This window comes from Mauremys mutica, chromosome 6, assembly GCF_020497125.1.
Source record: "Mauremys mutica isolate MM-2020 ecotype Southern chromosome 6, ASM2049712v1, whole genome shotgun sequence".
Classification (NCBI taxonomy): Eukaryota; Metazoa; Chordata; order Testudines; family Geoemydidae; genus Mauremys; species Mauremys mutica.
In genome coordinates this window covers 114,930,041-114,954,439 of record NC_059077.1, presented here as the reverse complement: position 1 = coordinate 114,954,439, position 24,399 = coordinate 114,930,041, and the positions used below count along the sequence as shown (strand labels likewise).

Below are 24,399 nucleotides of genomic sequence, written 5' to 3'. Positions count from 1 at the left end.
GGTGGGCTGGTCTGAGCAGACAGGGGGCGCTGTGGCAGGGGCGGGGTTTGTATCAGCTCCGTGGGGCGGCCCCCCCCTCCCCATTCTAGCCCGTTAGGTGGGTCTCGCGCGCATCACGTCGCCCCGTCCCGCCACTCCCGCGATCAGCTCCCCTCAACTTCGCGGGCTTCGCCGGCCCCCGCGCGAGCGCGACAGGCGGTCCCACGTGACTCCGACTAATGGCGGGCGCTGGTGCCGCGAGGCTCTAGGGACCAATCAGGGCCCAGCTCAGCTTCCCGCTCTGGGATCCAGGGGGGCGCGTGAGATCACCAGTGGCGGGAGGAAGAGGCGGAAGGAGGCGGTGCGTGGAGGGGCGAGGAGAGGCGGTGACGGGGGAGCGGAGCTGCAGTGATACTGACAGGGGGAGCGGGGGAGGAGGTTGCAGTGCGACTGGCGGGGGGGGGGGGGCTGCAGTGGTTTTTGGCAGGGATGGGGGGGCTGCAGTGTCACACAGGGAGGGGGCTGCTGTGACTCTGACAGGGAATGGGGCTGCAGTGACATTGATACAGGGAAGGAGAGTTGTGCTGCAGTGACTGACACAGGGAAGGGGGGCTGCAGTGATACTGACAAGGAAGGGGGGCTGCAGTGACATTGATATACGGAAGGAGAGTTGTGCTGCAGTGACTGACACAGGGAAGGGGGGCTGTACTGTCATACAGGGAGGGGGCTGCAGTGACACACAGGGAGGGGAAGCTGCAGTAACACTGACAGGGAATGGGGCTGCAGTGTCATTGATACAGGGAAAGAGTTGTGCTGCAGTGACACTGACACAGAGGGGAAGCTGCAGTGACACTGACACAGAGGGGAAGCTGCAGTGGTACTGACAAGGAAGTGGGGGCTGCAGTGATACTGACACAGGGAAGGGGGGCTGCAGTGACACAGAGAGAGGGGCTGCAGTGACTTTGATACAGGGTAGGGGGGCTGTACTGTCACACAGGGAGGGGGCTGCAGTGACTCTGACACAGGGAGGAGGGGCTGTAGTGTTGTTGAGAAGGGGAAGGTGAGTGGGAGCTGCAACGAGACCATCACAGGGAGAGGAGAGCTAGAGTGACACAAATAGGAGAGGGGGGAAATGCGCTGCATGGCCCCTGCTGCAATGTCTGTTCCAGCAAGAGGGGAAGTTGCAGTGTGGGAGAGGTGGTTAGTTCTGGGGTTGCTGTTTGCATGAAAGGTTACAGTACAATGAAGACACACACAAAAACTCTTATGCTTGGCAGACTTAAGGCAGCATTTTTCTCAATGTGTAGTTGTTTTATTTAAAGGTGCAAATCTTTTAAGGTCAGGTTTTGATACACACATTCCTCTTATTCGTAATTTCTGCATTAGTTGTTTGGGGTTAAGAAGGGATGATTTGGAAATGTAAATTTTAGATAACTATATAAGATATTTAACCAAAAAGGTACACAAGTTACTTTACAAAATATGTATACTATCCTGCAAACGCTTATTGCTTTGTGTAGTACTTAGTAGTGCAGGGGTTCTCAAACTGGGGGTCAGGACCCCTCAGGGGGTCGCGAGGTTATTACATGGGGGGTCGCAAGCTGTTAGCCTCCACCCCAAACCCTGCTTTGCATCCAGCATTTATAATGGTGTTAAATATACCAAAAAAAGTGTTTTTAATGTATGGGGGCGTGTCGCACTCAGAGGCTTGCTGTGTGAAAGGGGTCACCAGTACAAAAGTCTGAGAACCCCTGTGTCTAAAGTGTCTAAAGCCACAGTGGCATGCCCTACCTCTGTATATTCCAAAAGGTACATTTAATGCAGTATTATAGTTGTGCAGTCAAAATACAAACTTGTGTTTAGCTTACATTTTCTTTACACCAATGAAACTTCATGAAGTCAAACCTAGTTTCCTTACACTAATGTAAATGAGATCAGAATCAGGCCCACTGATTCCATACAGCATTTACCTGGCTGTGTTGCTAATGTGTGTAGTATTTAATACTTATTTTTCTTGTTAAGTATGTAGTTTATTTCTGTTAAGTGTATGCCATAAAATGTGCAGGGTAAGGATTGTTGCCAAGTTAATCTTGGTATAGACAAAAGCTAAACATCTACTTTTTTGCTTTTCCTGAAAAATTAGGTATGGCTAAAAACTAGTGCTGTCAATTAATCGCAGTTAACTCACGCAATTAACTCAAAAAAATTAATCGTAATTAATCACACTTATAACAATAGAATGCCAATTGAAATGTATTAAATATTTGGATGTTTTTCTACATTTTCAATATTGATTTCAATTATAGCACATAATACATAGTGCACAGTGCTCACTTTATATTATTTATTACAAATACATGCACTGTAAATTGATAAAAGAAATAGTGTTTTTCAATTCACCTCACAAGTACTGAAGTGAAATCTCTTTATTGTTAAAGTGTAACTTACAAATGCAGATTTTTTGGGGGGTTACATAACTGCACTCAAACACAAAACAGTATAAAACTTTAGAGCCTACAAGTCAACTCAGTGCTACTTCTTATTCTGCCAGTCGCTAAGACAAACAAGTTTGTTTACATTGATGGGAGATAATGCTGCCTGCTTTTTATTTACAGTGTCACCTGAAAGCGAGAATAGGCTTTTGCATGGCACTTTTGTAGCCAGGGTTGCAAGATATTTACATGCCAGATATGCTAAACATTCCTATGCCCCTTCATGCTTTGGCCACCATTCCAGAGGACGTGCCTTGATGGTGCTCATTAAAAAAATAATGCATCAATTAAATTTGTGACTGTACTCCTTAGGGATAGAATTGTATGTCTCCTGCTCTGTTTTACTCTCATTCTGCCGTATATTTCATGTTATAGCAGTTTCGGATGATGACCCAGCACATGTTTGTTTTAAGAACACTTTCACAGCAGACTTGACAAAATGCAAAGAAGGTACCGATGTGAGATTTCTAAAAATAGCTCCAGCACTTGACCCAAGGTTTAAGAATCTGAAGTGCCGTCCAAAATCTGAGAGGGACGAGGTGTGGAGCATACTTTCAGAAGTCTTAAAAGAGCAACACTCTGATGCGGAAACTACAGAATCCAAACCACCAAAAAAGAAAATCAGCCTGCTGGTAGCATCTGACTCAGATGATGAAAATGAACATGCATCAGTCTGCACTGCTTTGAATCATTATCAAACAGAACCCATCATCAGCATGAAAGCATGTCCTCTGGAATGGTGGTTGAAGCATGAAGGGACATATGAATCTTTAGCGTACCTGGCATGTAAATATCTTGCAATACCAGCTACCATGTGATCACCTGTTCTCACTTTCAGGTGATATTGTAAACAAGAAGCAGGCAGAATTATCTCCTGCAAATTGTAACCAACCTTGTTTGTCTGAGTAGATTGGCTGACCAAGAAGTAGGACTGAGTGGACTTATAGGCTCTAAAGTTTTACATTGTTTTATTTTTGAATGCAGTTTTTTGTACATAATTCTACATTTCTAAGTTCAGCTTTCATGATAAAGAGACTGCAATACTGTACTTATATGATGCGAATTGAAAAATACATTTTTTGTTATTTTTACAGTGCAAATATTTGTAATAAATAAAGTGAGCACTGTACACTTTGTATTCTGTGTTGTAGCTGAAATTAATATATTTTAAAATGTAGCAAACCTCCAAAAATATTTAAAATAAATGCAGCAAAGAATCCTGTGGCACCTTATAGACTAACAGACGTTTTGCAGCATGAGCTTTCGTGGGTGAATACTGCAACATTTTATGAAGTATTGTGACAGCAAAATTAGTGAATACCCACTTCTTCGGATGCAAGTACTTTGGATGCAAGTATTTTAAAAAAATTAATCACATGATTTATAAAATGAATAGCAATTAATCGTGCTGTTAAACAACAATAGAATACCATTTATTTTAAGTATCAGAGGGGTAGCCGTGTTAGTCTGGTTCTGTAAAAGCAGCAAAGAATCCTGTGGCACCTTATAGACTAACAGACGTTTTGCAGCATGAGCTTTCGTGGATGAATACCCACTTCTTCGGATGCTATTCATTTTATAAATCATGTGATTAATTTTTTTTAATAGCTTGACAGCCCTACTGAAAACATTCTTGTGTTGGTGGACACTGTTGGTACTGTATATATTGATGTTTCATTCACTTGAAAGGACATTCTAAAGCAGAGTTTCCCAAACTTTTGAAACCTGAGTCCCCTTCAGGTAAAACAAAACCAATCATACTCCCCTGCAATCCCATCATGTATTGTTAAAGGCCTACACATCTTAATTTCTGCACCTTCTGCTTCCTCCTCCACTCCTCTTCCCTCCACCTTGAGAAATACTGTAACTGCACTTGTATTCCCCCTCTGGGATTCACTCCAGCAGTGCCCAGTCAGGTCTCATGTCTCCAGCTGTCATCTATTTCTGGGCAGTGACCCCTCTCCCATTTCATTCTGACTGGGGAGTTTTAAGGCTACATAGCCTCTTACCTTACACTGTGATAACCCCCGCTTCTCTCTGAGGGCTGTGAATAGTGTATTGCCAGCAGTTACAAGTATCCACACAGCTCTTTCTAATCAAGCACATTTACTCTTAAGGTAAAAGCATTCTAGAGAAAACATAATAAAACAATACATGGATTTAAACACATAATATACCAGGAATCACCCATCTGTCTTATGGCGCCCCCCTTTCCAACTCTTCTGTAGTGTGGGGCCCCCCCTTGGAGAGAAGTCATGTCAATTTGCTGGAACAAAAGAAGGCCCTGAATCAGTTTAAGCCTACCCTTTTTATATCAAAAGCCCATTCTTTGTCTGCTGGTCTTGGGAAAACCCAGCTTCAATTAGTATATGCAGGCGTCACCAAGAGGTGGTCCCTGAATGATTCACCATAACTACTCCCTACTGGTTTTGGTTCCTGGAAGAGCTGGGGTAATCCTCCTGCTTTGGCACTGCATACAATCCCTGGCCCACAGTGATACATAATGTGGTCCTCAAATTTATTGCATGTGGTCCTCAGATATTGCATGGGATTGCAGCATCTGTCACAGAACTTCAGAATACGATGACTTGCTGTCCTTCCTTGTATGCTTTGATGATCAATGAAATATTTAACAATGTAGACATTTAAAGTATCATCATTGATAACAGAGTTAGCATCTTTTGAAATTAATGAGGCGGTTTAAACCTCAGAGTTATTATTCAGGCTCTCTATAAAGACAGGAGGACACCTCTACACCCCATGGCAAGACTTTACAAAAACTAGACAAGCCATTTACAACACACACTTTGCTTCTCTACAAAGGAAAAAGGACACTAAACTACTACATGCCACAAGGGGCCACAAAAGTGGTTCCCTTAACTCACCCAACAATATTGTTAATCTATCCGGCTATACTCTTAGCCGTCAGAAGAGTCTGTCCTATCTCGGGGCCTCTCCTTCTGCCCCTCCACCCCATGAACATGATACAGTTCTGCAGTGACCTGGAATCCTACTTTCGACGTCTCCGACTCAAGAGAATATTTCCAACACACATCTGAACAGTACACTAATCCATAGAAACCTTCCTACCAACACTAGAAAAAGAAGGATTCTGTGTGGACTCCTTCTCAAGGTCGAAACAACAGACTGGACTTCTACATAGAGTGCTTCCGACAACGTGCATGGGCTGAAATTGTGGAAAAGCAGCATAACTTGCCTCATAACCTCAGCTGTGCAGAACACAATGCCATCCACAGCCTCAGGAACAACTCTGACATCATAATAAAAAAGGCTGACAAAGGAGGTGCTATTGTCATCATGAATAGGTTGGAATATGAATGAGAGGCTGCTATGCAGTTCTCTAACACCACATTCTACAGGCCATTACCCTATGATCCCATTGAGGGTTACCAAAAGAAACCATACCATTTTCTCAAGAAACTCCCTGAGAAAGCACAGGAACAAATCTGCACAGACACACCCTTAGTTCCCCGACCACAGGTATTCTATCTGCTATCCAAGACCCATAAACCTGGAAATCCTGGATGCCCCATCATCTCAGGCATTGGCACCCTGACAGCAGGATTGTCTGGCTATGTAGACTCACGCCTCAGGCCCTACGCTACCAGCTTTCCTAGCTATCTTTGAGACACCACTGACTTCCTGAGGAAACTACAGTCCATTGATGATCTTCCAGAAAACACCATCCTGGCCACTATGGATGTAGAAGCCCTCTACACCAGTATTCCACACAAAGATGGACTACAAGTTGTCACGGCAAACATGGTGGCTGAACTTTGTGACTTTGTCCTCATCCACAACTATTTCACATTTGGGGACAATGTATACCTTCAAGTCAGTGGCACTGCTATGGGTACCCGCATGGCCCTACAGTATGTTAACTTTTTTATGGCTGTCTTAGAACAACGCTTCCTCGCCTCTCATCACTTAAAGCCCCTACTCTACTTGCGCCACATTGATGACATCCTCATCATCTGGACCCATGGAAAAGAAGCCCTTGAGGAATTCCACCATGATTTCAACAATTTCCATCCCTCCATCAACCTCAGCTTGGACCTGTCCATACAAGAGATCCACTTCCTGGACACTACAGTGCTAATAAGTGATGGTCACATAAACACCACCCTATACCGGAAAACCAACTCACTGCTATACTTACCTGCATGCCTCCAGCTTTCATCCAGACCACATCACACGATCCACTGTCTACAGCCAAGCTCTAAGATACAACCGCATTTGCTCCAATCCCTCAGACAGGGACAAACACCTCCAAGTTCTCTATCAAGCGTTCTTAAAACTATGGTACCCACCTGTTGAAGTGAAGAAACAGATTGAGAGAGCCAGAATACCCAAAGTCACCTACTCCAAGACAGGCCCAACAAAGAAAGTAGCAGAATGCAACTAGCAGTCACCTTCAGCCAACAACTAAAACCTCTCCAATGCATCATCAAGGATCTACAACCTATCTTGAAGGACGATCCCTCACTCTCACAGATCTTGGGAGACAGGCCAGTCCTCGCTTATAGACAGCCCCACAACCTGAAACAAATACTCACCAGCAACCATACACCACACAAGAAAAACACTAACCCAGGAACCTATCCTTGCAACAAAGCCTGTTGCCAACTCTGTCCACATATCTATTCAAGGGACACCATCATAGGACCTAATCACATCAGCCACACCATCAGAGGCTCGTTCAGCTGCACATCTACCAATGTGATATATGTCATCATGTGCCAGCAATGCCCCTCTGCCATGTACATTGGCCAAACTGGACAGTCTCTATGCAAAAGAATAAATGGACACAAATCAGACATCAAGAATGATAACATTCAAAAACCAGTTGGAGAACTCGTCAGTCTCCCTGGTCACTCAATTACATACCCAAATGACGCAGTTCTTCAACAAAAAAAATCTTCAAAAACAGACTCCAATGAGAAACTGCAGAACTGGAATTAATTTGCAAACTGGACACCATTAAATTAGGTTTGAATAAAGACTGGGAGTGGATGGGTCATTACACAGAGTAAAAACTATTTCCCCATGCTAATTTCCCCCCTACTGTTACTCACACCTTGTCAACTATTTGAAACGGGCTATCCTGATTATCACTACAAAAGTTTTTTTCTCCTGCTGATAATAGCCCACCTTAATTGATTAGTCTTGTTATAGTTGGTATGACAACAACCATTTTTTCATGTTCTCTATGTATATATATCTTCCTACTGTATTTTCCACTGCACGCATCCAATGAAGTGGGTTTTAGCCCACGAAATCTTATGCTCAAATATGTTTGTTCGTCTCTAAGGTGCCACAAGTACTCCTTGTTCTTTTTACCTCTACATGGATTACACTTGCTTCATGCTTTGAAAGGTAATCTTTGAAACCCAAACAGCTAGAGCTTTACTCGAAAACAAAAAAAAACAAAAAAAAGAGACTAAAAGAATTGAATGTCCATGCCCCACCAGGCCCCTTGGCACCCCCCCCCCCCCCCCCCCGGTGACTTACCCCACAGTTTGGGAAACACTATTCTAATATAAACTTCTGCTACACCATATACATGTGCGTGCAGAAGTTAAGACGTTAATCTACTGAATTAGGGTAACAGCATTTCTGTTTTAAGGTTTTGTGTGCTGCAAAAGGTTTTTGAGTAATTTATATTTTATGTCTCTTTCAGACAAGTGAAGTTTTGAATACATCGCCAAACGAGGAAGATAATGTTTGCAGCTCTTAAATATCATGCAGTAGACTATTTATATGAGGTACAGTTTACTGTTGCACTTCCCTTGCTCTATAGGAAATGTGATGGGAATAATTACACACAGCATTCGATACATTTTTGAAATCATAAGGCAACTACACCTCTACCCTGATATAACATGACCCAATATAACACAAATTCGGGTATAACGCGATAAAGCAGCGCTCAGAGGAGGCGGGGCAGCACACTCCGGCGGATCAAAGCAAGTTTGATATAACGCGGTCTCACCTGTAACGCATTAAGATTTTTTGGCTCCCAAGGATAGCATTATATCGGGGTAGAGGTGTAATTACTTAAGGATTCAGTTTAAATGAGCTCTTTTTACTGCACTGCTGCTGCACACAAGACCTTAATTCTCTCTCTGGCATATTATGGTGAAGTGATTGCTGGTATTTTACAATAGAGTCCAAATATAATCCTGCCAAAACTGAAGAGCATCCACCTTTTGATGGTCTGCTGCACTTATGATATTGTTTTAGAGGTTGTTTTCTGCTCATAGCTCATTTTGGAGAGCATCCTGAGTCTTTTAAAGCTAAAACTTTTAGTTATTTTTTTTCCAAGAAAGAATCCAGTTTTCTTTCAACTTTAATATGCAGTAGAATAGCATGTCCACAATATGTTATTCTCCCTTGATGTTTTAATAACAGGAAACGTGTGTATTTCTGTATAATGTTTTCAATAAAATTCAGGCCTGTGGAATGTACACATTTGCTGACATAATTTTATCTACAAGGAGCATTTTAATTTTGTAGTCGTTTATCAGTTACAACATAGAAACATTATGAAGTCTTGTTTTCCTTCCTCACTTCAGTTGTGCAATGTTATTGAATGTGTCAGTTGCTCATTGCTGAAGCATGTTGTCCCACTGAAATTTAGTTCTCTCTTTTTAGACTGTCTAAAAACTGTGGGCCAAATCACGAATCTGTCCACCCATTGAGTGCCCACCCATAGAAAACTAAAGAGGGAGCAGTTCTAGTGTGTGAGTGGTAGGGAATGGCCCTCAGACATAATGTCTTTAAGAGTTCAGGGGGAGTACAGTGTGCAGAAGTTCTTGCTACTCTTCTAAAAAGATGTAGCTTGCATTGCATCCAGTATAGTCGTGCTGGTGCTTGAAGGTACACAAAGGGCCACAGTCCATGAATACTCTGCCCACATTCCTCTCCCCACAGACAGAAAGTATTCCTTAGCACACCGATGCAGCAGGGTACCTTCCCAGTAGTTTCTTGAGTACTAGCAGCTAACTTCTGTTACCACTTCAGAGCTCCAACTGGCCTAGAATGTGGTTAGGTTGCTGGCCCTGCAAAGCACATGCTGAAATGGAACTTACACTGTTTCTTCTTGGAGCAGCAGTGTGTCCACCATGTATTTCTCTCCCACCTGCCTTAAGCTGTCCTACTGTGTGCTGTCATCAATGCTTTCCTCCCTATCTCAGGCAAGGATTTAGTTCTCTATTTTTTTTCCAAAATAGTCTCTTTTCTCTTTATGTTTTTCTCACAGATAGCACAGTTTTTCACAGGCACCAGAGTAGTAGCCACAGAAGGTCAAGCCGTCTGGGACTATTGTAGGAATGTTTGCATGTCAGTGCTGAATATTGGCTGGAGCCTCCCAGCACCAGTTCTGGTCTGACAATACAGTGAAGTGCTGCTTCAAACTGAAGTTCCATTCCTTGTTCCATTGCTGCTCCTCATTTCCATCATCCTGAAAATGTCTGATGCACAGAGACTTAAACTGATCTTCCAGGATCTCTTGATCTAATGCACTATGGAATCGAACACTGTTGCCAAAAGCATACAGATCTCAAGAGAGGCCAAAGACAAGTTCTTGCTGAGCTTTCTTCGATTCCTATACCCTCGAGTGGTTCAATTTCAGTGAGGGTTATTTTCTTAATTTACTTATTTCTTGTCCCTTTCACTCCCTACTATTATTTCTCAATCTGTCTAGTTTGGCTGAGTTATTGGAGAAGGCTGGGTGTTCAGAACACTAAAGCTTTGTATATTAGCCAGATTCCCCACATTAGTGTTAGTACAGTTAGTGGGCAAACTTTTTGGCCCGAGGGCCACATCTGGGTATGGAAATTGAATGGCAGGCCATGAATGCTCACGAAATTGGGGTTGAGGTGTGGGAGGTGCAGGTCTGGAGTGGGGCCAGAAATTAGGAGTTCAGGGTGCGGGAGGGTGAGGGCTCTGGCTGGAGGTGTGGGCTCTGGGGTGGGGGTGGGGATGAGGAATTTGGGGTGTAGAAGGGTGCTCCAGGCTGGGATCAAGGGGTTCAGAGAGCGGGATGGGGGATCAGGGCTGGGGCAGAAGGTTGTGGGGTGGGGTGGGGGTCTCAGGGGTGCAGGCTCCAGATGGTGCTTATCTCAGTGGCTCCTGGAAACAGCAGCGTGTCCCTGCTCTGGCTCCCATGTTTCTGTGCAGAGCTTCTTTCTCTTTCCCATACCACTCTCTTACCCTCAGAACCCTGGATGTGCCAGTGTCCCCATGCCTCCCAGATTATCAGTGATTCACCTGCTCATCACTCCAAGCTCCAGTTTACAGAATCCCTTTCCTCCCATTCTCCCTATCCCCACTACACTCCCCATATCTTCCTTTCCTGCCCCCCCTTAAGTTTGTGCTTTCCTTTTTGGGCTTCTGTGGCACAGTGTTTGTGAGGATACTTTATCGAATCTGGTGCTAAATAAAGAGTTACTGAGGATGCCAGGCTGACCATTAAGTATTAGAATTTTTTCAGAGGATTTTAAGTAGAATTAGTAGCGGATCTACAAAATATTTTAAATTGTGTCTATATAAATAAAATTTATATAAATGCTTACACTGTTTTACTTTGTTATTTTTGATGAAAATAACAGGATTTGTTGGGGAATTTTTGTGACCTCATGCTGGCATTTGTGAACTGGCATTTATGAATAACTAAGCATTTTCAACAGACACAATAGGATTCATTTTCAGTGGCCTCTACTCAGCTTCCAGATGTGCATGTGTTAGATTGTTCAATGGGTATATACAAGTGTTGGTATACTCATGGGTAATTGCACATGCAAAAGTGCCGGTACCCTTAGGTATAAAAGTGCAGTTTTGCATGTGCGCAAGTGGAGATCAAGGGCTAATAATCTGGCTCAGTAAAATTAAGATCCTCTGTTAGGGCCAGATTGCTCCACCATTACTCACAGTAAGTAGCACCTTAATCCTTGAATAGCCCATTAAAACCAATAGGACTATGTGAGAAGGAAGGTACTATTCAGCAGGAGTAAAGGTGGAACAATCTAGCTGATAATTATATATTACTATTTTTCTTGTGCAGAATGTGGCAAGACAGAAGTTTTCTATTGATCGGTTATCATTTCGTGTTCCTCCCTGTTTACATCAAGATGAGAATTACCATCATACTGGAGTCTTTGCTGATGATAAGTACAGGAGGCCATGGAAAAGAGGTGTTCTATTTATTTTTAATTTTCAGTTCAGATTCATTTTGAACCTAGTGAAAAACTGGTAGCTGGGATACAAAAACTGATGATCCTGGTTGCAACAATTACTTCCAGTATGCTAACTCACACCAGCTGTTAAGATAATATGCATACACTGCTGAAGTAACAAGTAAATGGACATTTCTTATTAAATGTGTGTATATATATAGCACCATAGGTGAGCATATTGTTTTACAAACTTCTAAGAAGCTCTGAGGAACTTAAAATTGAATTAGGAAAGATACAGCATAACAGAAAAGGATCAGGTACAAGTAGGACACAGTCATTTCTGTAAAGGAGAGTAGTGATAGAATATAAAGTGAAGAAAAAGTTTTGTGGAGAGATTTAAAGGGTGATACAGAGGTTTGGTGCACACAAAGAAGGAGAATTTCCAAGTATAGAGGTAGATAATATGAAAGTGTTTATAATTTCATGTTAACTTCCTCTTACAGTCCCTCAAGGGAGACTGAGGCCTGGTCTACACTAATGCTGTAAATTGATCTAAGTTGCGCTAGCTAAGTTACATAAATAACGTAACTTCACTCGAAGTATCTTAGATTGACTTACAGTGGTGTCCATGCTATGCTATGTTGATGGGAGACACTCTGCTAGCGAAATAGTTTCTGTCTCTCATTGAGGTGGATTACAGAGATTGACAGGAGAGTGCTCTCCCATTGACTTAGCATGTCTTCACCAGGCCCGCTAAATCAATGCCGCTACATCGATCACAGCAGCGCCAAATTAGCTGTGTAGTATAGACATGGCCTGAGAGCATTGCTTCTTCATTGCCTACTAGCTACAGTATTGCTGGGCTCTGAAGGGGCTTGGCTTACTTGTAAAAATTAAACTAATTTTAACATGACTTTTCTCTGAACTATTTGTATTTGTTTCTCTGTTCTAGTTTCAGTTATTTCCACACAAAAAATGATGGATCTTTCAGTCCTGGATCAATGGAAGCAAAGTTTATATGTAGAGGATTTCCTGGAGAAGTCTGTACCCTTTATTTACAATCAAAATTAATTTTCTTGATGCTCATCTGAATAATGCCTGAATTGTAAATTAATAATTATAATAAGAGTATAGAAAGGTTTTGTTGTTAACAGTACAGAGTATCTGTGGCTTAATTAACAAACATCTTGCAGTTTACTTTTATTTACCTGAGACTTGCACTGCATTTACATGGAGCATTTTCTGCTTCCTACTTAACTTGAAAAAATAGTGGAATAATGAGCTCTAAAGTATACCTTCTGCCATTCAGCTAAACCCTTGAAATCTGTTTATGACCATAAAAGGGAAGAGTCAGGATTCGTGGGTTTTTGGTTTTTTTTAAAAGAGGAAGTTACAGTTCAGAAAACTGGAATGAGCCTATTCAGAAAAAGGCTTTCTGTAAATCTTTAAAAATATGTCAGGGGGTGGTGGTGGAGCTCAGCTTACATTTTAGAGAGATGTACAAAAATTATTCTACTAGTCAAGAAATAGCAATTAAAATGTCTGGCGTAGCAAATCAGATATGAAAAACATGTTCTTTGAAAAAAGATTTCCTTTTTTGGAAACGTGGCCTTTTTAGTTTGCATAGGATTTGAAAGGGAAAGTATGTTTTGTAATAAACAGATAAATGGTGCCTCTTTCTGCTCTCACAGCATTATAAATTTGAAATGACTGCATTGAAGCCAGTGGAGTTACACCAATGTAAAATGGTTTAAGTTTGGCAAAGCTATAAGCAACTGATAATAGGGTCATATAATGGGGAGTGTCAAGCAACCTTAACTTTAGGTGCCACTACCTGTACCACCCATAATAAAGGGTCTGGCAAACTTAAAATCACAGTTCTGCCTGATTATGAGTTACTGAACATTATTATGAGTAATGTTTAAGATTACTGTAATTAAAGAGTTAGAGGAAAAAGTATATCTCAGTTTTTCAGTTTGTTTACTTTGGGTACTTGAGAACACTTCATATATAGTCAGCTTCCCTGTTTCCTCTATATAGCTAGTTAATCAATTTACATTACTTTGTTTATTGTGTGGGGTCTTTTGCACAGTAACAGGAGAGAGGAAAACAATTAAAAAATATAGGAAAATGTGCTTGTAAAATTGGTAGGGGAACATAGGAGCAGATGTAATATTTGAATTTACTTTAAATAAAGTCACTGGGAATTTTCTTATGTGATGACTTCAGAGCTGGTATATAATTATTTAGCCAGAATATTATTTTCAGTTGATACTTTGCACATATATTTTTTATTTAGTTAGTTAGTTTATATGTTTATTATTTAATAAGGACTTGGTATTGCTTTTAGCAACACTTAATTATTATTTATAGTTTCATAGAATCATAGAATCTCAGGGTTGGAAGGGACCTCAGGAGGTCATCTAGTCCAACCCCCTGCTCAAAGCAGGGCCAAACGCAACTAAATCATCCCAGCCAGGGCTTTGTCAAGCCTGACCTTAAAAACCTCTAAGGAAGGAGATTCCACTACCTCCCTAGGTAACCCATTCCAGTTCTTCACCACCCTACTAGTGAAAAAGTTTTTCCTAATATCCAGTCTAAACCTCCCCCTCTGCAGCTTGAGACCATTACTCCTTGTTCTGTCATCTTCTACCACTGAGAACAGTCTAGATCCATCCTCTTTGGAACCCCCTTTCAGGTAGTTGAAAGCAGCTATCAAATCCCCCCTCATTCTTCTCTTCTGCAGACTAAACAATCCCAGTTCCCTCAGCCTCTCCTCATAAGTCATGTGCTCCAGCCCCCTAATCATTTTTGTTGCCCTCCGCTGGACTCTCTCCAATTTATCCACATCCTTCTTGTAGTGTGGGGCCCAAAACTGGACACAGTACTCCAAATGAGACCTCACCAGTGCTGAGCAGAGGGGAATGATCACATCCCTCGATCTGCTGGAAATGCCCCTACTTATACAACCCAAAATGCCATTAGCCTTCTTGGCAACAAGGGCACACTGTTGACTCATATTCAGCTTTTCGTCCACCGTAACCCCTAGGTCCTTTTCTGCAGAACTGCTGCCCAGCCATTCGGTCCCTAGTCTGTAGCAGTGCATGGGATTCTTCTGTGTTAAGTGCAGGAAGTTTCCACTTAGTGCATTTGTAGCAATGTCTGACAGTACTTTAAAAAGGTTTATTGAATCACCTACTGTATGAATAGAGGTGGAGTAAAAGAATGTACGCTGCTCTGTAGGGTACATTCAACTAAAATGCCTTGGGGAAAACAGGCATGTTTTGAAGATCTGGTTGCATATTTTAATTCAGTTTCTAAATCATAATACAGTTACCTTGGATAGCTGTAGGTAACTGTATTATGACAAACTGGAGAAATGGTCTGAAGAAAATATGCTGAAATTCAATAAGAACAAATGCAAATTACTCCACTTAAGAAGGAACAGTTGCACACATACAAAATGGGAAATGACTGTATAGGCAGGAGTACTGCAGAAAGCGATCTGGGGGTCATAGTGGGTCATAAGCCAAATGAGTGAACAGTGTAACATTGCTGCAAACAAACAAACAAACAAAAACACCCAAAACCCAAATATCCTTCTGGGATGTATTAGCAGGAGTGTTGTAAGCAAGACATGAGAAGTAACTTTTCCGCTCTACTCCGCACTGATTAGACCTCAGCTGAAGTATTGTGTCCAGTTCTGGGCACAACATTTCAAGAAAGATGTGGACAAATTGGAGACTGTCCAGAGAAGAGCAACAAAAATGATTAAAGGTCTAGAAAACATGACCTCTATGGGAAGATTTAAAAAAATGGGTTTGTTTAGTCTGGAGAAGAAAAGATTGAAGGGGGATGTGATAACAGTTTAAAGTACATAAAAGGTTGTTACAAGGAGGAGGGAGAAAAAATGTTCTCTTTTACCTCTGAGGATAGGACAAGAAGCAATGGGCTTAAATTGCAGCCATGGCAGTTTAGGTTGGGCATTAGGAATATAATTCCTAACTGTCTGGGTGGTTAAGTACTGAATAAATTGCCTAGGGAGATTGTGGAATCTCTGTCACTGGAGATTTTTAAGAGCAGGTTTGACAACACCTGTCAGGAATGGTCTGGATCAGGGGTCAGCAACCTACGGCATGCGTGCCAAAGGTGGCACACGAGCCGATTTTGCCTGGCACGCGGCTGCCAGATGGGGTCCCAGCCGCCAACCCACTCAGCCCGCTGCCAGCTGAGTGAACGGAACTCCAGGCTGGCAGGAGGCTGAGCGGGACCGGCAGCCGGGACCCCAGACTGGCGGCAAGCACACCCCCCGGCTCCTCCCTCACTATGCTCAGGTTCTGCGGCTCCCGGGAGTGTGAGCGGCCGGGGCGCGGGGGCCTGAGCCTGCTGCGGGAGGGGTGGCGGCTCACATTCCCGGGAGCCGCAGAGCCCAAGTGCGGTGAAGCGGGAGCCAGGGAGTGCACGGGGACCGCTGCCCGCATGCATCTGCTGCAGGAGCCCTCCCCGGGAGGGGCACCGGGCCGCAGCCTGGGCAGGAGTGCCCCCCGGCTCCCCACTCACCGCACTTGGGTTCTGCAGCTCCCAGAAGTGTGAGCCGCGGCTGCTGCTGCCCCTCCCACAGCTCCACATGGAGCCAGCGTCTGACCAGCATGGGCATGGTAAAGGGAGTCCCGGAGGGCAGTCTGGAACCAGGAGAGGGTTAGATGGGTCAGGAGTTCTGGGGGTCCTGTCAGGGGGCGGAGAGTGGTTGGATGGGGCATGGGAGTCCCGGGGTCTGTCTGGGCAGGGGTGTGGACAAGGGTTGGGGCAGTCATGGGACAAGGAGCAAGGAGGCTTATGTAGGGGGTGGGGCTCTGGGGGGCAGTTAGGGGCAGAGGTCCCAGGAGGGGGCAGTCAGGGGACAAGGAGCGGGGGGTTGGGGGTTCTGACGGGGGCAGTTGGGGTGGGAAGGCGTGGATGGGGGCGGGGCTAGGGCAGGGCTCTCCCCTCTTTTTTGATTGTTGAAATATGGTAACCCTAGGCGAGGTGGGAGCTGGGGGCACATGGGGGCTGGCACCTGCATACATCCACTGCAGCCTGCAGGAGCCCTCAGGGGGGCGCCGGGCCGCAGCCTGGGCAGGAGGGGCGGGGGGGCGCGGCTGCTCCCTGCTAGCAGCGCCGCCACCTTTGCAGAGCTGCTGCCCCCCTGCACCACGCCGGCTCCTCCATGGCTGGGGCTCGCTGCTGCCGTAAGCGGGACACTCTGGCTCTCCAGTGCATCCGGAAGGCGGCCCCTCCCTGCCGAGCTGCTGCAGCAGCCCAAGCCCAGCAAAGCCAGTGAGTGGACTCGGGGCGGAGGCCACCAGGGTGGGATGGAGAGGGCTTGTGCGGGGGGCTGTGCACCCTCCAGAGGAGTTCAGGGAGTGGGGAGGGGGAACTTGGCCTGGGGAGCAGCTCCTGGGCAGGCTGGCCCCTGGGGTCTATAAAGGCTCGTTGGGATTTGCCCCTCAATTAACTGATGTGCGGGGGGGGGGCAAGGTGGAAGTTTCACCTAGGGGTCAAGATATCCTTGCTCCGGCCCTGCCCCAGGGGGGTGCGTGCCCCAGAACCACTGCACTAAACTGATAAAATCTGCAATTTAATTTAAATTTAAATGAATTTTCTTAAACATTTAAAAAAACTTGTTTACTTTACATACAACAATAGTTTATAGACTTATAGAGAGAGAGCTTCTAAAAACGTTAACATGTATTACCAGCACGCGAAAACTTAAATTAGAGTGAATAAATGAAGACTCGGCACACCACTTCTGAAAGGTTGCCGACCCCTGGTCTGGATAATACTTAGGGCTTGGCTACACTTACAAGTTGCAGCGCTGGTGGAGGCTTTCCAGCGCTGCAACAACACCCCGTCCACACTTGCAGGGCACAACCAGCGCTGCAACTCCCTGGTTGCAGCGCTGGCTGAAAACCCATCCCGGCAGGGGTATAAGGAGTGCAGCGCTGGTGATCCAGCGCTGCCCAGCAGGTGTGGACACTCACCAGCGCTTTACCTGTCCTCCAGGGAATAAGGAGGTATCCCAGAATTCCTGTTCAGCCACTCTGCACATCAGTTTGCACTCTACTGCTCTTGCCTCAGGTGACCCGCCCTGTAAATGCCCCGGGAAATTTAAAAATCTCCTTCCTGTTTGCTGCAGCCAGGTGTGGAGTGCAATCAGTTTTAATCAGTTACAGGTGACCATGCCTCCATGCGGCAAACGAGCCCCAGCATGGAGCACTGGTGAATTGCAGGACCTCATCAGTGTTTGGGGTGAGGCATCTGTTCAGGCACAGCTGCGCTCCGGCCGTAGGAATTACGATATCTTTGAGCAGATATCAAGGGCCATGCTGGATCGGGGCCATGATCGGGACGCAGTACAATGCAGGGTGAAAATTAAAGAGCTGCGGAGTGCCTATTACAAAGCCCGAGAGGGGAATCGACGATCCGGAGCTGCTCCCACGACCTGCCGTTTTTACAGGGAGATGGATGAGATACTTGGGGGTGACCCCACTGCCAATCCCAGGATAACGATGGACACTTCTGAGCAGGCTGGGGGACAGGAGGAGGAGGCGGAGGAGGCGGCGGAGGCGGAGGCGTGGGGGGGGGAGGAAACCGCGAGTGAAGCTCCTGGCATGGGGGAAGAAACCGCAGATTCTCTGGAGGCATGCAGCCAGGAGCTCTTCTCAAGCCAGGAGGAAAGCACCCAATCGCAGCAGCCAGCAGTTGCAGAAGGACAAGCAGAGGAGCGTGTTACCGGTAAGCGGCTTTTATTTTCTGGGTGAAATGTTTCTGGAGAGGAGGGGGGGTTATGGATGCATGCATGCCAGCCTCTAGATGTGGAATAGCCCGTTGATGTGGTCTATCACGTCGCGGTAATCTGCCTCAGTTATCTCAGCAAAAGCTTCATCCAGAGCGTGGGCAATATGCCTGCGCAGGTTTATAGGCAGAGCCACTGTGTCCCTTGTCCCAGTGACGGTGACGCGTCCGCGCCACTCTTCTGCCAGTGGTGGGGGGACCATTTCTGAACACAGGCAAGCCGCATAGGGTCCCGGGCGGAATCCACATTGCTCTAAAAGAGCCCCCCGCTGTTCCCTAGTGACTCGCAGTAGGGAAACATCTTCCAGGATTAAGTCCTGTGAAAAATGTTGGGAGACTCTTTAGTGAAGAGATAGGGAGATAAGATCACCCCTGCATCTGCATCTTCATTTCACTCAACCCCTCTAGCACTCCAGATTACCCGAAGCAACCAGCTCCCCTCTTACATCCAAGCCCCACTTCTCCCCATATAAGCACTGCTCACTCACCATGTCGTGGCTTCTGTAGTGTTATGCGTGTGGGTAAAAGAATGCTTAAATAAGAACTCACTCCCTCAGTGTAACAATTCATGTCTGGAGATAGTGGATACAATGCTGCCCGTGTTAAATGTTGTCATTTCTGTTTCTACAGTGACCTTGACTACTGGACTGCCCAGATGTTCAACATCACAGAGGCTTCAAAATTTGAGAAAAAATCCCCGAAAGAGCAAAGAAGACATGCTGAAAACTGTTCTTAATCAGTCTGCTCGAGAGAGTAAGGACTTGAAGGATTGGCGAGAGAAAGAAAGCAGGACACGCAAGAGAAATGCAGTGGCCAAGAGGAAAACCACGGAGCGGCTGCTAAGCATCCTGGAGCGCCAAGCGGAGTCTATAGAGTCACTCGTTGCCATGCAAGCAGAGCACTACCGTGCTACTCCCCCACCCGCCCCGTCCTTTGTGCCTTGTGCCCCAATGTCAGCTCAAACCACCTTTCCCCAGCATCCAGGTTCTTACCACCACCAGCTGCCTCCAACACCTGTATGTTCCCCAACCAGCCCTGATACCTACCACCACCCTTACCCTCTGCATTCAACCCCCATCACCATGCAGTATATGAACCCTGAAGTGCAGGATTCATTAAACAGCAATCCAGACAGGGCATATGCAAACTTGTGACTGTACAGTTCACCAACCCACACCCCTGCCCTCTTGTGTTCATGAAATGTTGTGTGTCTGTCTGTCTGTCAAGGAAGTTTTTTTCTTTTCAATAAAACAATTCTTGGCTTTGAAAACAGTCTTTATTATAGCAGATAGTGAAAGATACCTTAGCCCAGTAAAGAAAGAGGCACTACAAATCATATTATTATTATGGATAATAGAATAACAGTGTAAGCAGTGCAATTCACTCCCATGCAAGGCAGCAAACATTATTGTTGGCTTTCAGCCTCAAATTCTTCCCTCAAGGCATCCCTAATCCTTGTAGCCCTGTGCTGGGCCTCTCTATTAGCCCTGCTCTCTGGCTGTGCATATTCAGCCTCCAGGACTTGAACCTCGGTGGTCCATGCCTCACTGAATGTTTCACCCTTCCCTTCACAAATATTATGGAGGGTACAGCAAGCGCATATAACCGCGGGGATGCTGCTTTCCCCCAAGTCTAGCTTCCCATACAAGCAACGCCAGCGGGCTTTTAAACGCCCAAAAGCACACTCCACAGTCATTCTGCACGGCTCAGCCTGTAGTTGAACCGGTCCTTGCTCCTGTCAAGCTTCCCTGTATAGGGTTTCATGAGCCAAGGCAGTAACGGGTACGCGGGGTCTCCAAGGATCACAGTGGGCATTTCGACATCCCCTACTGTGATCTTCCTGTCTGGGAAAAAAGTCCCTGCCTGCATCTTCCTGAACAGGCCACTGTTCCGAAAGATGCGTGCATCATGCACCTTTCCAGGCCAGCCTGTGTAAATGTCAATGAAACGCCCGCGGTGATCCACAAGCGCCTGGAGAACCATAGAGAAATACCCCTTCCGATTAACGTACTCTGATGCCAGGTGGGGGGGGGCCAGAATAGGAATATGCGTCCCATCTATCGCCCCTCCACAGTTAGGGAAACCCATGTGTGCAAAGCCATCCACAATGTCCTGCACGCTCCTCAGAGTCACGGTCTTTCTTAGCAGGATGCGATTAATTGCCTTGCAAACTTGCATCAAAACGATTCCCACGGTCGACTTTCCCACACCAAACTGGTTCCCGACCGACCGGTAGCTGTCTGGAGTTGCCAGCTTCCAGATTGCAATAGCCACTCGCTTTTCCACCGTCAGGGCAGCTCTCAATCTTGTGTCCTTGCGCCGCAGAGTGGGGGCGAGCTCAGCACACAGTCCCATGAAAGTGGCTTTTCTCATACGAAAGTTCTGCAGCCACTGCTCATCATCCCAGACTTCCATGACGATGTGATCCCACCACTCAGTGCTTGTTTCCCGAGCCCAAAGCGGCGTTCAACGGTGCTGAGCATTTCCGTAAATGCCGCAAGCACTTTAGTGTCACACGCGGCAGGCAAATCCATATTGATATCATCGTCGGAATCCTCACTGTCACTTTGGAGCTGAAGGAATAGCTGGACTGCCAAACGTGTTGTGCTGGTGACACTCATCAGCAGAGTCCTCAGCAGATCGGGCTCCATTTGCCACAGAAATCGCGATTCACACAGAGAGTAACAGAAAGACACTCACAATGGCGCCAAACGCTGCTGGAAAGAGTGAATGCTGGGATGTGAAGCGATGCACCACGGGGCGCTGGCAAACAGGAAGCGGAATGACCCGCACACTTCCTTCCCCTTCCCACAATACTCAGCGCCAAAACGGCGCCAAAACGGGACGAGGTGCTCTGTGGGATAGCTGCCCACAATGCACCTCTCAATACAGCGCTGGAAAGTGCTGCAAGTGTGGCCACACTGCAGCGCTGGTAGCTGTCAGTGTGGCCACACTCCAGCGCTGGCCCTTCCACAGCTGCATGACCAGCGCTGTAACTCCCAGCGCTGCAACTTGTAAGTGTAGCCAAGCCCTTAGTCCTGCTAAGTGTGCAGAGGACTGGACTAAATGACCTCTTGAGGTCCCTTCCAGTCCTACTGTTCTATTATTCTGTGATTCAGATACAACCCTTGAGAAGCCTTCTTAATTATAACCAACAGTTAAAAATTTGTTTGTAAGATCCTAGAATGAGAAAACATCTCTATGTATTAACAGCTGTTTTTGACACGTTAGTTGAGGATAACTGTATTCCTGCCTAAACTTCTGCAATTTGATAGATGGTTCATGTCTGCTCAAAAGTGAGCTAGATGGAAACATAAATTAGGGAATGAATTTATTTATTGATGTCCCATTTACGGGAAAGAAAATATGCTTAATCGGTATTGTTAAGATAGCCTATTGTCACCTGGTTAAGAATTTTTATATATTTATAACATCTGCATGAAGCAATGATAGAAGCTTCTCTGAGTCAACAGGTTTATACTCTTTATTTTTTGGCAGATATATATATATATATATATATATATATATATATATATATATATATATATATATATAGTTTCACTTGAAATATTCAGTTATCCTTTTCAGTTTGGATTGTTGTATGTATTTTTAAAGAAAAATTTGTAGCATTTGAGAATGTACAGAGAAGAAAGGTCATTCTGGAATGAATAGTGATTAAAACAGTTCTGCTTTAGAACGAATACTTTCAGTTCTAAAGCTAGTTTAACACAAAAAAAGCAATGCAAACTGTATCCTGCTTTTTACCAAGACAAGAGCATCAGCTATAACCCGTTGCTCATCTCTACTTGCACAGTGAGTGATAATTCTTATGAGGTTTTAGTGACCCCATGCCCCTCACTTGGTAACATGTGCTGCTACCAGCCAAACTACTGTACAGACCAATAAACACAAATTGAAAAAGAAATAATCAGAAAATAAACTCTCAAAGCACTTTTTATACAAAGGCAGGGCAGTTGAGGTAACAGCAGTGAGTGATTTAAGAATCAGTTAGATGCCGTCTCAGGGGAAATTAAATACTAAGTAGGCAGAAACCTTATTAGACCAAATGGCCTTTACTTTTCACCAAATATATTCACAGCAACTGTTTATACTTTTGCATTAATTATTTATGTAGACCCAATAAAGCTAAGGAAATCGGTGCTTTAATTAGTCTTCAAATTTGAAGTGTTTCTGACAGTTTCACTTCTTCTAATTTTTAATAAATCTTGATTTGGCCTATATACCACTGGAAAGATTAATTTGCATCACAATGGGGAGTTATAATTAAGAACAGAGGATCAACTTGTGGTTTAAGCGCTTTGCAATGTTGTTTAGTGTAAATAACAAACAATGGTGACCTAAATCATTTTGGTATTTTAAGGTAGCACCCTCTACAGAGCAAAAGATTACATGCAGCAGTAACAATGAACATCCCCCACAAGAGGCTATTTAGGAAACTAAGTAGTCATGATATGCTGTCGTGGATTAGAAACTGGCTAATAGACAGAAAACAAGGACCAGGAATACATGTGAATTTTCAACATGGCAAAGGTTAACATTGAGTATCTAACGGCTGTCCTAGAATTGGTGTTATTTAGTATGTTTACTAACGATGTGGAGATGTCAGTGAATAACGAGGTGAGTAAACTGGCAGATAATATCAAATGATTTCAGATTGTCAAAACTGAAGAATACTGTGAGGAAATTCCAGAGACTTCAGGAAAGCTAGATGAATGGGCAGCACAATGTCAGATACAATTTAATGTTGATAAATGCAAAATAATGCACATTATAAAGAGTAATTGAAATTATCCATTCACCTTACTGGGGTTCTGCCCAAGTCTCTCTCCTGAATAGCTACAGGAATCGGCTCAGTGAACATCTGTGTTCATTGAGCTGCAGGAAGCAAATATTAGAATTAGTAAGGAATGGGATGAAAGCTAATACTCAAAATGTTCTGATGCCTTTATGTAAAATAAGTGATAGACCTGCTCCTGGAATACTGTTTGATTTTGGGCTAGGCTAACAGTAAAGACGTATAGCTCAGGGATTTAAGCAACAATATGCTTGTTTTACTGGACAGTTGTACTTGGGTTTTTTTTTTAATCATAGTTCGGAACAGTAAATTGTCAAAGTATACTGCAGTATATACTGATATGTTCCCATCCACTCTAACCTAGAGAACAGTCACTAGATATTCAGCATCTTTACTTATAGTTGGGTCACTGCCTATTATTAAGGTTGCCCATAAGGTTTCCATTATAAGACCCTGATATCAGTTGCCTATAACCTTGCCAAACTTTGGCCGCTGGAGTTGAAATTTTCCTTGCTGAATGTCTGCCTCCGGAATCTTTTTATAAAGTTTCAGTTAAAACGCTTTGGCCATTTCTGAGGACAAGGTTGGAAAAAAGTTGTTTTGCAATGTTAAAAACATTCAGGTGACCTTTTCTTTGAGAAGCTATAGTGCTTTGGCATGGAGATATATCTGTCTCATAGAGCTGGAAGGGACCCTTAAAGGTCATTGAGTCCAGCCCCTTGCCTTTACTAGCAGGACTAAGTACTGATTTTGCCCCAGATCCCTAAGTGTCCCCCTCAAGGACTGAGCTCATTACCCTGGGTTTAACAGGCCAATTCTCAAACCACTGAGCTATCCCTTCCCACATAAAAATGTGTCAATTTCACAGAATATGAGGGTTGGAGGGGCCCCTCAGGAGGTCATCTAGTCCAACCCCTAGACAGATTTTTGCCTCAGATCCCTAAATGCCCCCCTCAAGAATTGAACTCACAACCCTGAGTTTAGCAGGTCAATGCGCAAACCACTGAGCTATATGCCTTTTACCATTGCTGGGAATAGCTGCTTAAATTTGGAAATGTTATAAGCATTTGAACAATCTGTT

The 24,399-nt window shown here is 44.6% G+C and overlaps 1 protein-coding gene and 1 long non-coding RNA gene across 2 annotated transcripts; both read left to right on the top strand.

Moving 5' to 3' along the window:
* Positions 1-320: 320 nt before the first annotated feature.
* On the top strand, positions 321-9,862 carry LOC123372276. The gene is made up of 3 exons (XR_006580185.1): positions 321-340; positions 8,173-8,257; positions 9,754-9,862. It is a non-coding gene; the product is annotated as an uncharacterized LOC123372276 (long non-coding RNA).
* A 137-nt stretch (positions 9,863-9,999) lies between these two features.
* Positions 10,000-13,686, top strand: LOC123372275 (protein shortage in chiasmata 1 ortholog-like). The gene is made up of 3 exons (XM_045020276.1): positions 10,000-10,124; positions 11,557-11,686; positions 12,621-13,686. Exons 1-3 carry the CDS (start codon positions 10,011-10,013, stop codon positions 12,737-12,739), a joined length of 363 nt encoding a protein of 120 aa, XP_044876211.1. The 5' UTR covers positions 10,000-10,010; the 3' UTR covers positions 12,740-13,686.
* The last annotated feature ends 10,713 nt before the right edge of the window (positions 13,687-24,399 follow it).